Source organism: Jaculus jaculus, chromosome 21 (assembly GCF_020740685.1).
Source record: "Jaculus jaculus isolate mJacJac1 chromosome 21, mJacJac1.mat.Y.cur, whole genome shotgun sequence".
In the NCBI taxonomy this organism is placed as follows: Eukaryota; Metazoa; Chordata; class Mammalia; order Rodentia; family Dipodidae; genus Jaculus; species Jaculus jaculus.
The window spans coordinates 3,781,037-3,799,925 of record NC_059122.1 but is presented as its reverse complement, the minus strand read 5'-3'; the positions used below and the strand labels follow the sequence as shown (position 1 = coordinate 3,799,925).

The 18,889-nt window shown below is 50.2% G+C and overlaps 1 protein-coding gene across 2 annotated transcripts; it reads right to left on the bottom strand.

The window, feature by feature from the left end:
* Nucleotides 1-304: 304 nt before the first annotated feature.
* Cct5 (chaperonin containing TCP1 subunit 5) lies at nucleotides 305-18,629 on the bottom strand. 2 transcript variants are annotated; one of them, XM_004670637.2, is made up of 11 exons: nucleotides 18,443-18,629; nucleotides 13,543-13,603; nucleotides 12,404-12,568; nucleotides 10,615-10,813; nucleotides 8,070-8,262; nucleotides 7,675-7,824; nucleotides 4,557-4,676; nucleotides 4,014-4,199; nucleotides 2,663-2,800; nucleotides 2,337-2,517; nucleotides 305-499 (listed from the first exon to the last, which is right to left on the bottom strand). In XM_004670637.2, exons 1-11 carry the CDS (start codon nucleotides 18,545-18,547, stop codon nucleotides 372-374), a joined length of 1,626 nt encoding a protein of 541 aa, XP_004670694.1. In that variant the 5' UTR covers nucleotides 18,548-18,629; the 3' UTR covers nucleotides 305-371. The 2 variants fall into 2 exon arrangements, with proteins under 2 accessions (XP_004670694.1, XP_044995310.1); XM_045139375.1 differs by lacking the exon at nucleotides 18,443-18,629 and adding an exon at nucleotides 18,097-18,174.
* Between the last annotated feature and the right edge of the window lie 260 nt (nucleotides 18,630-18,889).

The following is an 18,889-nucleotide window of genomic DNA, read 5'->3' as shown; positions in this document are numbered from 1 at the left end:
CGCTCTCCTTTTAGCCCACACATCTGTCAGCTGTAGGCTAAAGACACGATGTTTAGGCTGCAAAAATACAATCTATGTTGAAAAAAATCTGCTTACTTAAATCCCCTGAATTAATGTAACGTTACAACGAATGCTTCTGAAACCTGATGATACCAGTTTGAAGGGGTCTCTAATGAATACAAAAGCTGGTGAGAGAGCAGGGTGACAACCACAGAGCCCTGAAGAAGTGAAGCCGTGGCTACAGCTCTTTTTATTATAGCGTCTCCAGTACCTGAAAAAGGACGTAATAACAAATAACCGTAAATGCATCACAAATACACCCTTTATTTAGTCACAATGGTGGGTCTCAGGACACTTTACACTAGTTTTCTTTACTCTTCAGACTCTCCAGGCTTACGGATGTCATCAATCTTCAAAATCATTCTAACCATTTGTGTTGCAAGAGAAATCTGCTGCTTTTTGCCAATCAAGGTTTCTATGACATGTTGTTTCTTCATATCTGAAACATACAGGAAATCAATTGTTGGCAAAACAGCAGAGTAACTGGTATTAACAGGTTTCAACTTACGTAATCACAACAGCGTTGAAGAAACGTAGCAGGAAGTCGGGCATGGACGTAGGTACAGGCCACTTCTAGCGCTGCCATGGTTTGAGGCCAGCCTAGACTAGAGCGAGGCCTACCTATCGCAGAGCCGAGCCGAGCAGAAGGCGCGCGGCAGCAGGGAGCAGCAGGTCTCCAGGCCAGGATAAAGCAAACCCAAACCATGGAGGGCAGGGGCCACGCATCTCAGTCACATTTCGTTTCATTTTTTCCCAGACTTTCTTGAAATTGAGCATGGTAACATGCAAGGGAAAGGGCTTGTCAATAACAAGGCAAGCTGTCAGTGACACCGCATATTACAAGGTACACCCCAACTGAACAAATCTGAAGGTACCTGGAATATGAAATATTTGAGTCAAACACACTCAATGGCGGGGCGTGTTGGCACACACCTTTCGTCGAGCACTTGGGAGGCAGAGGTAGGGTTGGTATAAGTTTGACCCCAGCCTGGGACTACAAAGAGTTCTACATCGGCTACAGTGAGAAACTACCTTGGAAAAATAAAACCACCAAAAAATTTAAATGCTTTAGTGAGGGTTTTTTTTGGGGGTGGGGGGGATTGAGGAAGGGTCGGTGGTACTGGGGACTGAACCAGAGGCTTTGGCATATTGGGGTTGCTATTATTAAAAATAATTTTAGGAGCCGGGTGTGGTGGTGCACGCCTTTAATCCCAGCACTCGGGAAGCAGAGGTAGAAGGATCTCCGTGAGTTCGAGGCCACCCTGAGACTATAGTGAGACCCTACCTTGAAGATCCAAACAACAACAACAAACAATCTTAGGGATGGAGACATGGCTCAGGGTAAAGGTCCTTGCTTCTGACATCTGACAACCTGACCCCATGTGAAGCCAGACTGGCATTTGTTTGCAGGGGCAAGAGGCCCTGGCGTGCCCGTTCTCTCTTCCTCTCTGCTTAGAAGTAAGTAATTGTTAATTCCTGCAACCAGTTAGGGGAGTTCCTGCTGACTCCATGACTGACGCATGAACAAGCTGACCCTCTATCACCCACCGAGCAGCAGAGTGATGCAGAGAGCAGTGGTTCTGTTCAGCAAAACCCCACAGCCGGGCTGGAGGGATGGCTTAGTGGTTAAGGTATTGGCTTGCGAAGTCAAAGGACCCAGGTTCGATTCCCCAGGACCCACGTTAGCCAGATGCACAAGGGGTTACCTGCCTCTACTATCACCCACCGAGCAGCAGAGTGATGCAGAGAGCAGTGGTTCTGTTCAGCAAAACCCCACAGCCGGGCTGGAGGGATGGCTTAGTGGTTAAGGTATTGGCTTGCAAAGTCAAAGGACCCAGGTTCGATTCCCCAGGACCCACGTTAGCCAGATGCAAAAGGGGTTACCTGCCTCTAGAGTTCGTTTATAGTGTCTAGAGGCCCTGGTGTACCCTTTCAGTCTCCCTCCCTCCCCTCTCTGTGCTTGCAAATAAATGAATTAAAAAAAAAAAAGCCTCAGAACTGTTTTTTGAAAACACATATGTATTTTTTTTGGCCAGGAATTCACTATGCAATCTCAGGATGGCCTTGAACTCCATGGCAATCCTCCTACCGCTGCTTCCCGAGTGATGGAATTAAAGTTATGCGCCACTATGTTTGGCTCAAAACATGTCATTTTTGAAAATAATGTTTAGTAGTTTATTGTTTTACGTGCGAAGGCCATCAACTCAAAACTTTTAATCCAGGCCTTGAGTCCAAGACGTGCTCCGGCACTTCAGGCACGGCAGCCCTCCACTCACCGTTCGTCCCCTTGTGCAGACAGTCAATGCCGAGGGCGGCGTTCACCTCCTTCACTTGTTTGGCTCGGACTTCAGTCATGGTCTGGATGGGATTCATGCCACTGTTCTCAGCCAGGGCCATGGGGATGACCTCCAGCGCATCGGCAAAAGCCCTCATGGCATACTGCTCTAAGGTCGGGCACTGCAAAGGCACAGGGGTTAGTGGATGTACTTGGCAAAACCAAACCTACCAATCACACCCAAAACCGATTGGTAACAAAGCTACACACCACCATTGACAAACTCGTGAGCTTACTGAGCTGCCGTGACCATTCTGTCTCCGTTACCTTATCTGCTTCTTGGCTAACTGCCAAGGCGCAGGATATCTCAGCCGCTCCGCCCCCGTACACCACGCGGTTATCACGGATGAGGTTCCGGATGACACACAAAGCGTCGTGAAGGGATCGCTTGGCTTCCTCGATGATCTGGAGCAGCAGTGAGACAAATGACAAATGAGTTCAAGGTGACTAGCAAGAAGTGCCTGGCCCCTGGCTCAGTCCTCACAGAGGGCGTGCCACAACACTCAGACCTTCCTCCCTGCTCCTGTTGTTTTTGGACGGAGCCACTCTAACCCAGGCTGCCTAGGAATTCTCTCTGTAGCCCCGGGCTGAGATTAAAGTAAAGGCACACTCCTCTATGCTCGGCCAAACCTCCTCCTTTGGAGACAGGCTCAACGTTGCTCTGCATCCGTCTTTGAAGTGCTGTATTACAGGCCCGAACCACCATACCTGACTGGGTTCCTTCCTCCCCATGATGCAGTTGGTAAAACTTAAGAGGCAGAGGCAGCCAGCCAGTGGTTCATGGCAGACACATGCCAATCCTCAGGAGCATCCCTCACTAGTCTGGCTACTTGGCAAGCTCCAGGGATCCTCTGCTCCTGAAACCAACGTGGTTCTTACAATTGCAAGCACACGGCGCCACACTTGGCTTTTTTTGGTGAGTGTGTGTGTGTGTGTGTGTTTGTGTGTACGCTCGAGAGGCCAGCACTCTACACACTGAACTATCTCCCTCCCCCTACGAGGTCATTTCTGAACAGTCACTCACTTATTCGAGGGAAAGAAAGATGTAGACAGAACAGGCGCACCAGGGCCTCCAGCCACTGCAAATGAACTCCAGCAGATGCACCACCTTGTGCCTCTGGCTTATGTGGGTCCTGGGGAATCGACCCTGGGTCCTTTGGCTTTGCAGGAAAGCACCTTAACTCTAAGCCATCTCTGCAGCCCCAACGTCATTTTTTCTTTTTTGAGGTAGGCTTTCACTGTAGCTCAGGCTGACCTGGAAGTCACTGTATAGTCTCTCAGGGTAGCCTTGAACTCACAGCAATCCTCCTACCGCTGCCTCCTGAGTACTGGGATTAAAGTGTGTATCACCACGACAGGCTCTCAAGGTCATTTTTGAATATAGAGACTAGTAACGATTACTTACAAGTTTGTCTTGACTATAGTAGAAAAAAATTTTTTTTAACTTGAATCCTTTTGTCTCCACCTATCTTGAGCACTGGGGTTACAAGTGTCATGGTGACTGGCTGTTCACTAATTTTACATGATCATACATCTCTCTCTCTCTTTGAGAAAAAAACCCAAACTTATGTATCAAAATCTGAGAAAAAGCAGAACAAGAGGCTGAGTTCCTGCTTACCATCTTGTTCCCTCCTCTGATGAAGATGGTCACAGCTCTGGAGTTCTTGCACTGCTCGATGACCAGCATCTTGTCTTTCGTTGTGCCGAAGGAGATCTCCTGTACAACGCCGGCAAAGCCCAGCTTCTCAGCTGTGAGCTCTGAGAACCGAGGCACGATGCGACCTCCGGTTGCAATGGCAATCAGCTAATTGGGATGGGTCGGGGAAGGATGGAGAAAGACAAGAGGAGGTGAACTACATCGAATCCAGAACCAGCTCGTTCCTACCACAGTCGACAAGAATGCCTGGGGCTGCCCGGCTCTCACTGAGCCTGACTAGTCAGCCTTGCACCTCACCTCACCCTGCTGTGAACCCAGCTGCTACAGGGGGGTGGCGTGGAACGGACTAGGGGCAGCTACTGAGCACTTTGAGGAACAGCGGAAATACACAGCACCTTCCTCCCCTCTTTCTCGCTCACCGCCATGTGCCCCGCAGAGCCTTGGGTGGTGTGCCAGCTTCTCTGCCAGCGCAGCCCCACCCAGCGAGGGCTGTCGGGTCCTCACCTCAATCTCAGGACCTCCGACCCAGCGGACTGCAGGCAGGTTGTTCTGAAGAAGTAAGTGATTTGCTTCGTCATCAAAGCCCCACTGGCAGATGGCCAGGTTAGCGCCAGTGTCTTTAATCTGGGAGAAGAAACGCAGCAATTTCAATGGGAAGTATTCATTTTTATCACAGTCTGAGAACAAGGGGCGCTGTCCCGTTGGGTGTGTGACTGAGTTAAAATTCGTGACAGCAGCAAAGCACAGAAAAGAGAAAGACACTTTCCAAACTATGCTCCTTCCTTCCTTCCTCCCCTCCCTGCTTTCTTCTTTCTCTCTGTTTTTTTTGAGGTAGGGTCTCACTCTGGTCCAGGCTGACCTGGAATTAACTTTGGAGTCTCAGGGTGGCCTCGGACTCATGGTGATCCTCCTACCTCTGCTTCCCAAGTACTGGGATTAAAGGTGTGCGCCACCACGCCCGGCTCCGAACGATGCTTTTTAAAAAAATTCACTTTAGTTTGTTTGTGCATGAGAGCGAGAGAGGGGGAAAGAGAGGGTGACCAGGGCGTCCAGCCACTGCAAGTGAACTCCAGGTAGTTGCACCACTTTGTGCACAAGTTTATGTTCATGACAGTGCTGGTGGGCACTGATCCCGGGGTCCTTAGGCTTCATAGGCAAATGCCTTAACCACTATGCCACCTCTCTAGTGTCCCCCCCATCCCGAACTATGCTCTAAAAGCATCTGACAGTAATTTGTGCTGAGCTCTGTAACTAGTGAACAAGATACAGTATGTGTCACCCGAGCTCACAGCAAACCCTCCCAAGTGCTGTCGGAAGCGCCGGCAAGCAGGTTCCGTGCACGCGAATCCACACACCGGGCATGCTTCCGCACTCTGCCTGTGCACTTCAGCGCGGACGCTACTCCAAGGCCTAAGAGTGGAGACCGGCGCCATGGCTGGGCCTCTTGGTCACATAACATACGAAGGAGAGCGCACATGGAGCACAGCACCCATCACACGCTGTCCTGACTGTGCTGGACAGTGTCACCAGCTGCTCCGTGCTCCTGCCTCCATGAAACTGTGAGCCAAAGCAAAGCCTCCGCTGATCTGCTCTTGTCCAGTATCAGTTGCTGTGACAGAGCTGACCACGTGGCCCTTAGCCCCTGGACCTTCTCTGTGGGCGGAATGCAGACCATGGGGCCTGGGGTTAGAGAAGTCCCCAAAGCTGCAAGTGGGGCTCACCAGGTGAAGCTGGGAGACAGCGTCTTGTAGCGGACTGCTGGACCGGGCCGACCACTGCGAACCCTACTCACCCAGGGCCCCTCACCAACTACTCCTTCTTGGACTGCCACCTGCGTGCGTCACGAGTCCCCGGAAGCCAGGCGACCCACAGCAGGTGGAAGGCGGAAGGCCCCGTCTGGCCGCACACAGACGGGCCATCTCCTACAGCAGACACGCCTGCCCCTGCAACCCTTCAGGAGCCGTGGCTATTTTGCTTCCCAAGCATTCACATTGGACCACAAGCCCTTCTTGACTGTCACTTGCGGCGTTCCTCTGGGCCACTCTCTCTCCAACAGCTTTAGTCCCCAGTCTCACCACCACTCCTGTCTCCCGTTCTTAGCACCCTACAAACGAGCGGAGTGAGACCACACGGCCACGAGGCTGCACCCAGAGGCACTGCTGTCTCGCTAGAGACCTGCTCTGGCCACTTTTCCCACAGCCCCAGCACCTTTCTTATACCCTGTGCTTTAAAGCCGAGAGCTTGGTTCAGCTCAGTGCGGTGTTGCGCCCCAGTGTGAGCCACGATGCCTTCTATGAAGCAGGCAGGATGAGGTAACCGTGAGAGAATCAACTCAAGGAGTGCCTTGAGAGCAGACTTCCCAACAGCCTACAGCCTGCTTGCTGCAGTAACAGTGTTCCAATCACCGTGGTTGTTCATCTAGCCTTGAGTTCCCGTGTCTTAAACCCGCAAGCACAGGTCTGCAGGAGTGAAAGTGCCACGGTGGACAGCACATGCCCTTGCAGCACCAACAGCCAGGAGAGCAAAAGGCCTGCATCCAACCCCACCTGCGTGATGCTGGTCACGTCACTACACTGAGAAGCTCCCAGACAGCAAACGCAATGCAAAGCACAGTTAACATGAGACTCCTTTTCCCTCCATGCTTTTCTATGCCACTTGTTTTTTTGTGTTTTTATGACTTAAACAACTGAACACCACCAGGCTGAAGAGACTGCACGCCCAAATTCAACTCCCCAGTGCCCATGTAAATACAGATGTACAAGCAGCACACGTATCTGGAGTTTGTTTACACAGCCAGAGGCCCCGGCATGCCCATTGTATCTCTCTCTGCTCCCAAACATCAACAACAACAAAAGCACAAAAGTGAACCCGGGGTAAAGACCATTTTTGCTCAAGCATGAGTTGACTCCTGTGTTTAACTCCTGGAACCCACACAAGTGGGCGCAGCTGCACACACTGTAATTCTGGTCCTCTGGGGACCTGAGATCTTCAACCACCAAGGCTCCTAAGACGCCAGGTGTCCTCTAGAGCCCCGTGCTCACAGGGTGCCACACGCACACATCTGCACATGCCAAGCAGGCACGTGCCTGGAGTGACGGCTCAGCACTCACAGGTGCTTACTCACAAAGCCTGCTGGCCCGCGTTCAGTTCCCCAGTACCCACATAAAGCCAGGTGCACCAAGTGGAGCACGGGTGTGGCGTCCATTTATGACGGCCAAGAGGCCTGGGCATGTCCACTGTTTTCTCTCACGTGAGTAATGAAAACAGCCAACACCAACGCATAAACACAGCAGACCAGCTACAAAGTGCCGTAGTTGCTTCGCTACAACAAAGCGCCAAGGTGATAACTGCGGCTAGTGACATGGTTGGTGACACGTGTCACCAAGCCCATGTGCAGACCAGCATTCTAGGCAGTTTACACCTCACCAAGGGTGACATCAAGACTCACTTGTTGGGGTGGGAGACATGACTTAGCGGTTAAGGTGCTTGCCTGTGAAGTCAAAGGACCAGGTTCAAATAGATCTCCAACCCCCACATAAGCCACATGCTCAAGGGGGCGCATGCACCTGGGGTCCTCCTTTCTCTCCCGGCTCCTCTCTCGCGAGTCAAGACGGCGGCTCACCTGCTGGATCATCTCTTCAAACTTCTCCTTCTCGTACTTCTGCAGGGCTCGGTAGTCCTCGACGGAGGCCACGTCCAGCTTGTGCTTGGTCTTTGGCTTAGGCGGCTCAAAGGGACACGTGAGAATTGCAATCTTAGCATTATCCACTTTCTGTGGGGATAAGAAATGTTGAGTGTGTTTTTTTCTTTTTGTTCCTCCCGAGGTCGGGTCTCACTCTAGCCCAGGCTGACCTGGAGTTCACTATGGAGTCTCAGGGGGGACTTGATCCTCCTACCTCTCTGCCTCCCAAGAGCTGGGATTAAAGGTGTGTGCCACCAAGCCCGGCTAAGCCATGGTGTTTTAATCAGTGGGCTTGAGAATTAAACAGTGTGAAACCCGAAAGGTCACCGACTTACTTTTGGCATCTGAGGGTGACTGAAGTCCTTATCGACAATTACACCTTTGATAAGTTTCGTGTCCTCCAGCCGTCCACCCACTTTGCCTTCCACTTTGATGAGCTCAAAGTCAACATCTCTCCGCTCCATGTCGGCCACTGTGAGGATGGCATTCACAGCAATCTCAGCCATCTGCCGGTGACAGCTGTTGACCCTGGTGAGGAAAACAAGTATTTCACATTCCAGGCACACTGTTGCGGTCCAGAGAGAACCCACCACACACGGAACGTCCAGACAACAGCTCACAAAACTGGTGCATCCACAGCTTAAGCAAGGAATGCCATAACAAGTGCTTTAAAAAGCTTGAGGCAGGGCTGGAGAGATGGCTTAGTGGTTAAGGCATATGCCTGTGAGGCCCAAGGACCCTGGGAGAGAGAAAGAAAATGGGAAAGAGACATATAGAGAATGGGCACACCAGAGCTCCAGTCACTGCAAATGAACTCCAGATGTGTGCACTCCCTTGTGCCTCTGGCTGACATGGATCCTGGAGAATCGAACCTGGGTCCTTTGGCTTTGCAGGCAAACGCCTTAACTGCTAAGCCATCTCTCCAGCCCTGGAATTGCCGATTCTTAAGAAAACAAAATGCCTGAGGCAGGGGGCTGACTCGGCAGTTAAAGGCACTTCTTGCAAAGCTTGCTGGCCTGGGTTCAATTCCTCAGTATCCATGTAAATCCAGATGCACAAAGAGGTGCACACATGTACAATTCATTTGTACTGGCAGGAAGCCCATGCTGTCTTTCTCTAAATAAATGAAAATATTTTAAGAAGTTTAAGGCAGGAATTCTCAACCAAGGACCCCTGGAGCACAAAAGGGACCATAAACTCAGAAAGAAAACTGCATCTCTATTTTCACAAGCTAAAATTTATTCCCTTTCATTATGAATGCTTTTTCACTATGGCAAGAACTAAGATTTTTCTGAAGACTGTACTACCTTTTTTTTGTTTTTTCTTTGGGGGGGGAAGGGAAGGAGGGAGGGAGAATGGGCGCATGAGGGCCCCCAGCTGCTGTAAACTAACTCCAGATGCCTGTGCCCCCTTATGCATCTGGCTTACTTAGGTCCTGGGGAATTGAACCTGGGTCCTTTAGCTTGTAGGCAAGCACCTTAAACAGTAAGCCATTTCTCCAGCCCACTACGTTTTAAAATACTATTGAAGCTGGGCGTGGTGGTGCACACCTTTAATCTCAGCACTTGGGAGGCAGAGGTAGGAGGATCACCATGAGTTCAAGACCACTCTGACAGCACAAGTTTAAAGAAGAATGGATGAGGGCTGGAGAGATGGCTTAGCGGTTAAGCGCTTGCCTGTGAAGCCTAAGGACCCCGGTTCGAGGCTCGGTTCCCCAGGTCCCACGTTAGCCAGATGCACAAGGGGGCGCACGCGTCTGGAGTTCGTTTGCAGAGGCTGGAAGCCCTGGCGCGCCCATTCTCTCCCTCTCCCTCTATCTGTCTTTCTGTCTGTGTCTGTTGCTCTCAAATAAGTAAATAAATAAATAATTAAAAAAAAGAATGGATGAGATATAATACTCAAAAAAGTAATGAATCTATGAAATATATTAAAAACTGCCCCCAAAATTTAGTTTGAAAAAACATAAGGGAAATGTGGCACTTGAAAGAATGTCTGACACTCAGGAAAGAGATCCACAAAACTAGAGGTGCAGTCCGTGTCCCAGGTCACCGTTGTGGTGGAGCTGTCTGGGCGCTACCAGACGGTGTGCGTATTTTCTTTCTTTTTGAGGAAGGGTCTGGCTTTAGCCCACAGTGGCCTGGAAATCACTAGTCTCAGGCTGGCCTTGAACTCAGAACTCACGGTGAGCCTCCTCCCACTGCTTCCCAAGTGCTGGGACTAAAGGCACGTGCCACCATACCAGGTCGACCGGCGCATTAATAGACGTATCTGAGGTAATGAGGATGTGCTCGTGTGAGGAAGCGGGCCTCAGCTGAGCAAGCCCCGGGCGAGGGCAGCAAGCAGAGCCCAGGGCGCTGTCTCCGTGCAGGAAGGCGGCTGGGGGCGTCCTCTGTGGCACAGACTCCGAGTGCTTTCCCACACTTGTCACCCTGCGCTGGCACCACTCCTGCTAAAATCACCCTCCCCACACAAACACCCTGTCCATTCCGTTGTCAATTAGAACAGGGTAACGAGGAGGAAATGACAGACTAGCAACAAGAAAGACGTGTGTCACTTTTTTTCACACATGGAACTTAGATGTAAATTTGACGTAAAAAGTAATGTGATCAGCAAATCTCCTTGCTGGATAAAAACTACCACCTCTTCCTCAGCGACCTTCTCAGCAGAGAGACGATGGAAAGGAAAATGAACAGAGTCCCCAAGGAGCCTTCTGCTCCGGACCACACGCTGCCTGAAAGGACCATGCTCTTTACCAACACTGTTCAGGTGATCTGAGGCGCAGTAACGACAAAGCACCACCAGCGATCACACTGCTGCCCTCAAAGACCCGACGGCGCTTGGCGCACCGCGACCTGTGAGCACCTCTGCTGTGACACATACACTTTGGAGCCGAGTGTGGTTTTCGCCGTCTGAATGAGGGGTTCGGTGTTCTTTATGTCCACAAGGACACTGTCGCTGATCTTGTCGAGGTGCTCAATCGCAATGCGGGCGGCCTGCTCATAGCCGTCAGCGATCCGGATGGGGTGGATGCCTCGGTCCAGCAGCTGCTCAGCCTCTTCCAGCAAGGCCCCCGCCAGCACTGCAAGCACAGAGCACACAAGAGCTCAGAGGCAGCCCGAGCTCTTCACATGCCACAGCAATGCCAGCGGAGCGGGTTCCGAGAGCGCCCCCTGCTGTACACCCGGTCTCCCTTCTGGATAAACGTGATACAAAATATTTAGAACGTGCAGGCTATAATGCAGCGATTTTTTTTTGAACTTTTTTGGAGGCAGGGTTTTGCTCTGGCCCAGGCTGACCTGAAATTCACTATGTAGTCGCAGGGTGGCCTCCAATTCACAGCAATCCTCTTACCTCTGCCTCCCCAGTGCTGGGATTAAAGACGTGCACCACCACGCCCAATAAGAACATTTTTTTTTTTTTTAAACAAGGGAAGACCAACTATTATGTCACTTGTTCCAAGTACTATAACCCTGGTGGTAAGAGGACCGACAAATCTTATTTCCCCCTCAGCAACCTTTCTTTCCCCCGCTGACGCCTCACACATGAGTTTTGTTCTGCTGAACAATGACACACACCCTGCCACGTAATACATGATCCACAATTAAATCATGTCATGTTCCGGGATCCCTGTACTTTAAAACCAACTTGGGGCTAGAGAGATGGTTCAGCGGTTCAGTGTGCTTATTACACATGCTTAAGAAGTGGAGTCAGGTTCCTACAGCTCACCTAAAGCTAGAGGTTAGTGCACACTTCTCGAGTCTGAAAGTGCCCATGAAAACGGGAGGCAGAGGCAGAGGCACCAGAACCCCACGTCGGCGGGCTCGCCTAGGATTTACAGCAGCAAAAAGATCTTGTCTCAGAACGAGGTCGGCACCGACACTCTGGGGTGGCTTTCTGACCTCAACAGGCATGTGCATACCTGCCCCCCCCCAAAACCAAAACTGAACAAAACAAACCTCAGATGCTGTTTAAAATTACATTCAGGGGCTGGAGGGATGGCTTAGTGGTTAAGGCATTTGCTTGCAAAGCCGAAGGATCTCTTTTCCATTCATCTGGACCCACATAAGCCAGATGTACAAGGGGGCACAAACGTCTCGTCTGGAGTTTGTTTTGCAGTGGCTGGAGGCCCTGGTGGACGCATTCTTTCTCAAATTCATACATAAAAATAAAGTTTAAAAAAATTCCATCAAGGGTCTAGAGAGATGACTTAGTGGTTAAGGCACTTGCCTGCAAAGCCTAAGGACCCAGGTTCAATTCCCTAGTACCCATATAAGCCAGATGTACATGGTGGTGCAGGTGTCTCAAGTTTGTCTGCAGTGGCTACAGGCCCTGGTGCGTCCATTCGTTCTCTTTCTCCCAAGTAAATAAATAAAAAGTATTTTAAAAATCACGTTACAAGCTCGGCGTGGTGGTACATGCCTTTAATCCCAACACTTGGGAGGCAAGAGGCAGGAGGGTCACTGTGAGTTCGGGGCTAGCATGAGTCAGTTTCAGGTCCTTACATTACAGCTGGCTGTCGGATCTCACCGCCTAGCTGACCCTCCAGTCAGTTCAAGAGCCTGGACCACTTGCTTTGTGGCGTGAACTTCAGCTTGGATCTGTTCAAGTGTACCGGCCCGAGTGATGCTTTTAAGCAACAGCTCTTAAGTTGGAAAGAACGTCTTCTTACCGACCACTCCAGTGGTGCCGTCCCCAATCTCGTCATCCTGGGATTTAGACAGTTCAACCATCAGCTTGGCAATCTGATGGTCCACATCCATCATGCTTAGAATGGTGGCGCCGTCATTAGTTACCGTCACATCGCCATCCTTGTCTACCATCATCTTATCCAGCCCTGTAAGAGGACAACGTTTGCGTTTAGAAGGCCATTAGGAAAAAAAAACAAAAAAGAGTGAGGGTATTAAAAAGTTTGAGATGTCAGGACCCAGTGCTTGCTCAGGCAATTCATCAGAATCGATAGTTCAACATACACAGTTTCTGTAGGAAGCCATTCTTACACTGGCTAACCTAAAACACACTGCACACAAGCTAAATGGCTCGAGCCAGAGAAATGTGCACCCTCAAATATAGTATTAAACTGAAGAAATGAGTCACAATTGGGAAAAATGTTAAAGAGAAAAACCCTCACCTGTAATTGTAATTGTATCAGGGTAGCAGGACAGTCTACCACTTTTCTGAAAAGGTTGTACTGACCATGCTATGATTTGAAATGTCAAAAAATAAATAAATAAATAAGTGGGGGCTGGAGAGATGGCTTAGCAGTTAAGGTGCTTGCCTGCAAAGCCTAAGGATCCAGGTTCAATTCTCCAGAACACATGTAAGCCAGATGCACAAGGTGGCACATGCGTCTGGAGTTCATTTGTAGTTGCTGGAGGCCCTGGTGTGCCCATTCTCTATATATCTGCCTCTCTCAACAAACAAACAAATAAATATTTAAAAAGCGGGCTGGAGATGGCTGAGGTGTTAGAGGTGCTTGCTTGCAAAGTCGGATGGCCTGGGTTCACGTCCCCATACCCATGTAAAGGCACACACACAAAATGGTGCATGCACCTGGAGTTTGTTCTGGTGAGCTCAAATGAGTAAAACCTGGCGCTGGCTCAGCAGTTAAGATACTCACTTGCAAATTCTCAGGGCCCGGGTGTGATTCTCCAGCATGAGTGCAAAGCCCGATGCACAAAGTGGCACGTGTGCCTGGAATTCACTTGCAGTGGCAGGAGGCCCTGGTGCACCCATTCTCTTTCTCTCCCCCCTCCTCCTTGCAAATAAAAATTCTTTGTAAAAACCCCAAAAGCATGGTTAGGCTCTTACCATTTGGTCCAAGTGATGTTCTCATCGTATTTGCTACCGCTTTTGCAGCCATTATGTGAGACTAAACGAGACAGAAAAAGCACACTCAGTTACAGGTAATCCACAGTCAGTTGCAGTACCTAGAGAGACACAGCTGATTACAACATGCAACTGATGTTCTACTTTCTGTACTCCAGAAACGCCTACCTTTAAGAGGCCATAGACAGGTCTGAACTTAAATGTGGGGACATGAACTGTAAGCTTTATAGGCTATTTTCAGGTAAAACTAACAGAAGCCAATGCGGTGCCATTTCATTTGCCCCGGCACTTGGGGGCAGGTTCTGTCAGCCAGCCTAACTGCTGAGAACACAAGACACAAGACCAACCAAGGGCCCCAGACTCCGACAGCAAGCTCGCAGCACCTCTGACTCACACCCAGGTGCACGGTAGAAGGGCGCCTCTGCAACTCACACAGGGGTCACTGCGGTCACCTTAAACCTGCCCCACACCGCATGTGAACAGCAGATGTGCGCGCCACTTTGTGCGTCTGCTTTATGTGCGTGCCGGGGAATGGAACCTATACCAGGTTTTGCAACCGAGCACTTTAACCTCTCTCTAGCCCTGTCAACGTTTTTAAAAAGAATTCTCCCAGAAGAACCAAGTTCTGAAAAGTGGCTAAAAATTTAATAATTGCGATTTTTGTGAAGCATATAAGGTAGATTGCCGAACTTTATCTTTTATTCTTTTGTAGAGAGGGAGGGAGAAACTGGCATACCAGGGCCTCAGCCACTGCAACAGAACTCCAGACGCTTGCGCCACCTAGTTAGTGGCCATGTGAGACCTTGCACTTGCCTCCCCTTGGTGTTATGGCTTAGTGGGATCTGGAGAGGTGAACATGGGTCCTTAGGGTTCACAGACAAGCATCTTAACTGCTAAGCCGTGTCTCTAGCCCAGACTGCTATTGTCCATCTGATATTGGCCAGGAGGTGATGTCCACCCTCTGCTCATGCCATTGTTTCCCCCTGCCATCATGGGCCTTCCACTTGAGTCTGTAAGCCAAAATAAACTTTCTTCCTACAAGCTGCTCTTGGTCAGGTGTTTTCTGACTACAGCAGTGGACTTAACACAGTTTTAGAACACAAGGCTGACCTGCAATTCACTATGTAGTTTCAGGGAGGCCTCGAACTCATGACTATTCACCTACCTCTGCCCTCCAAGTGCTGGAATTAAAGGCATGTGCCACCATGCCCAGCTCCCATTGCCTTTTTAAAAAATGCCAGAGTTGCACTGGGCATGGTGGCACACGCCTTTAATCCCAGCACTGGGGAGGCAGAGGTAGGAGGATCGCTGCGAGTTCAAGGCTACCCTGAGACTACACAGTGAATTCCAGGTCAGCCTGGGCAAGAGTTAGAGCCTACCATGAAAACACCCATGGGCTAGAGTGAGACCCTACCTCAAAAACACCCAAAAACAAACAAACAAACAAAATAAAGGTTGGGCTGGAGAGATGGCTTAGTGGTTAAGCGCTTGCCTGTGAAGCCTAAGGACCCCTGGTTTGAGGCTCGATTCCCCAGGACCCACGTTAGCCAGATGCACAAGGGGGTGCACTTGTCTGGAGTTCGTTTGCAGTGACTGGAAGCCGTGGTGCATCCATTCTCTCCCTCTCTCTCTCTCCCCCTCTTTCTCCCTCTGACTGTCGCTCTCAAATAAATAAACAAAAAAAAGTTTTTTTAAAAAGGTAGTAAAATAATCTTTTAGGAAAATATTTTAACAACCCCCCCAAAATAGTAAGTAAAGTGTTAAAAGATAAAATCCTTAGCTATTAAAAAATTACAGGCTGAGCATGGTGATGCACACCTTTAACCCAGTTCAGCCTGGGCTACAGTGAAACCCTACCATGAAACCCCCCCAAAAAGGGGGCTGAAGAGATGGCTTAGTGGTTAAGGCACTGGTCAGCAAAGCCAAAGGACCCAGGTTCAGTTCCCCAGGACCCACGTAAGCCAGATGCTCAAGGTGGTAAATACATATGGAGTTTGTTTGCACCAGATGGAAGGCCTGGTGTGCCCATTCTCTCTTCTATCTGCCTTTCTCTTTCTTGAAAATAAATAAATAAAATAGAGACAATAAAAAAAATTTTTCAACTAGATTTTAAAGAGGCTTTTAGTTCTTTCATTCTTATATTATAAATTATTACTCAATATACATTTACTCAATTCCTTAGGAAAACAGTTTTAACAAAAAGTGGCCAAGAGTTACACAAAACTCTGTATTTAAAATGATACCATTAGCCAGCTGTGGTGGTGCACACCTTTAATCCCAGCACTCAGGAGGCAGAGGTAGGTGGATCGCCATGAGTTCGAGGCCACCCTGAGACTATAGTGCATTCCAGGTCAGCCTGGGCTAGAGTGAGTCTGTACCTTGAAAAACAAAACAAAACAAAAGCAATGGGGTCACAAAACTGAATGTGAGGTTTGTGACTGGGCAAAGACAACAACTAACTGAAAACCAAACACAGAATGAGTGCACAGCACATGCTTCTGGAAGCCCTGGCCTGTGTGACGTCTCTGCAGCCTTGCTTCTGATGGCACACCACACACACTGCAGAGCAACAGCTCCAACCCGAGACCGTCGCATGTTAAGAATCCAGTCTTTACAGCCTACAGAAAAGCCCCCACTTTTACAGATGCATAATCGTGTAACGAGGGAAAACAAGGTGCCAATAGTTTCTACCATCATTTGTCAGTGTGTTAAGTATCAAACTAGTGCGTCCTTGGCTTGAATGACTCTGAAAACTGGCATGTGAGCTGTCGACTCGACTGTCATAAAAATTGTTAAACTGGCCTCTAATCCCAGCACTCGGGAGACAGAGGTAGGAGGATCGCCGTGAGTTCGAGGCCACCCTGACACTGCATAGTGAATTCCAGGTCAGCCTGGATTAGAGTGAAACCCTACTTTGAAACACCCCCCCTAAATAAAATAAATAAAACAAACTCCAGATTCATGTACCACCGTGCATCTGGCTTTATGTGGGTACTAGGGAATTGAACCCAGTTAGTGAGGTTTTGTGGACAAGTACTTTAACTGCTGAGCCATCTCTCCCCAGTCCCACGTCTGCCATTTTCTGCTATGTATTTATGCAAAGCAGGGTTCTCAGTATAGACTATAAAAAATCAAAATAAGGCCTGGGGAGATGGCTTAGTGGTTAAGGTGTGTTTACCTATGAAGCCTAAGGACCCAGGTTCGGTTCCCTAGTACCCACGGAAGCCAGATGCACGAGGCGGCACACGTGTCTGCATTTCATTTGCAGTGGCTGGAGGGCCCAGCACACTCATGCCTCTCTCAAAGAAGTACATAGAGGAAAAAAAAAATATTTTCAAGCACAGAAAGAAAGAGAGGGAGACAAGAGAATGTGTGTGTCAGGGCCTCTTGACACTGTAAAAAAAAATATACCAAGTGCATGCACCACTTTGTGCATCTAGCTTTACATAGGTACTAGGGAAACTGAACCAAGCTGTGAGGCTTTGCAAGCAAGTGCCCTAACTGCTGTGCCATCTCTCCAGTCCAGGTCTGAATTCTCTCTCTCTCTCTCTATATATATATATATTTATTTAAGAGCGACCGAGAGAGAGAGAGAGAGAGAGAGAGAGAGAGAGGGGGGGGGGAGGAGGGAGGGAGGGAGGGAGGCAGGCAGGCAGATAGAGAATGGGCACGTGAGGGCTTCCAGCCTCTGCAAACGAACTCCAGACACGTGCGCCCCCTTGTGCATCTGGCTAACGTGGGACCTGGGGAACCGAGCCTCGGACCGGGATCCTTAGGCCTGACAGGCAAGCGCTTAACCGCTAAGCCATCTCTACAGCCCCAGGTTTGAATTCTTTATGTAAAAAATAAACCAAGCAGGGCTGGGCATGCTTTTAATCCCAGCACTTGGGAAGGCTGAGGTAGGAGGATTGCTGAGAGTCCCAGGACAGCCTGGACTAGACTGAGACCCTATGGTGGATGCGGTGGGGGAGGGAGGAGCCAAACACATCCATCTCATTAGTATGCAAATTTGGTTGTCTTTACGAAACAGTAACATATGCCTACTAAAGCAATGTATTAAAAACACATTTCATTACGGTTTCTCATCAGTAAATGTTTGATTTGTACACCCATTCTATATACCCGGGGTCATGTACAAATTTCTCGGGTGAGGGTTGGAAAGACGGCTCTGCAGTGAGAAGGGCTTGCTTGGCAAAGTTCGATGGCTTGATTTCTATTCCCCAGGACCTACTCAAAGCCAGAAGCACAAAGCGGCCCATGCATCTGGGGTTTGTCTGCAGTGGCTGGAGGATTGCCGTGAGTTCGAGGCCACCCTGAGACTACACAGTGAATTCCGCTTGCAAACAGATGAGTGAGGTCAATGAAACTGAAGCTGTACTCCAACAGGACGGCGGACCTCGGCCCGTTGAGGTGTCGTCGGGCTTAGACACCACACGTGGGTCGACAGGTTGCCCCAGACATCCAATCCGCATCACCACCGAATGAAACCCTAGAGACCTCGATTCCCGCTCTAGGGGGAAAAAAAAAAAAAATCACCAGCGTCCTAAGTGCCACACAGTGGACAGCTCCATTCATTTTCAGCGAGGTCCCCTGCAAGTCAGACCCTCGCTGGCACTCTTCACACCACGCACGATCACGGGCATCCCTTCCCCTCCCACGACCCCTCCACGAGCGTGCCCGGTCCACGCCCATCCCATCTTTCCTCCTCCAGCACGGCCGCTGCACATGGGCTCCCGGCACACGACCCTTCTCGACGTTTCCAGGGCGGGCCAGGGGCGGAAAAAAAAAAACGGCGCCCGACTCGCGCAGGCGCACACCGGCCTCCTTCCCTTCCGGCCCGGCACGCCGCGGCTCCGGCGTGTGTGTGTTTGGGTGCCGTTACCTTCAGGGCCTCGAGTCCCATGAGACGAGACTTGCGGTCCTGGTCCTTGATGATTAGGAACGGCCGCCCATACTCGTCGAAGGCCAGGGTCCCCACGGACGCCATGCTTGCAGGACCCGGGAGTTCCTTCCGCAGCCAGCGGCGGAGACAGCGCACGGACTCAGAGAGAACGCGCTCGCAGCCGCCCGCCTCTCGCGAGAACACGCCAACAAGCTCGCGCACGCGCAGCGCAGGGCCGCGCGAGACTTCTCTTACCCACCGAGACTCGGTTGTGAACGCCCGCGCGGCGACGGCGGCTTCCGGAAACTTCTATCGTTCGCGAGGCTTCGGGGGGGGGGCGGGAGGGTGAATTTCGAAGACGCGCGAACATTTACAGAATCCAAAAGCCAGTGACAAAACCTTAGTCGCAGAATAAAGTATTTCAAGTTCAGTTTCTCAATAGTGGGC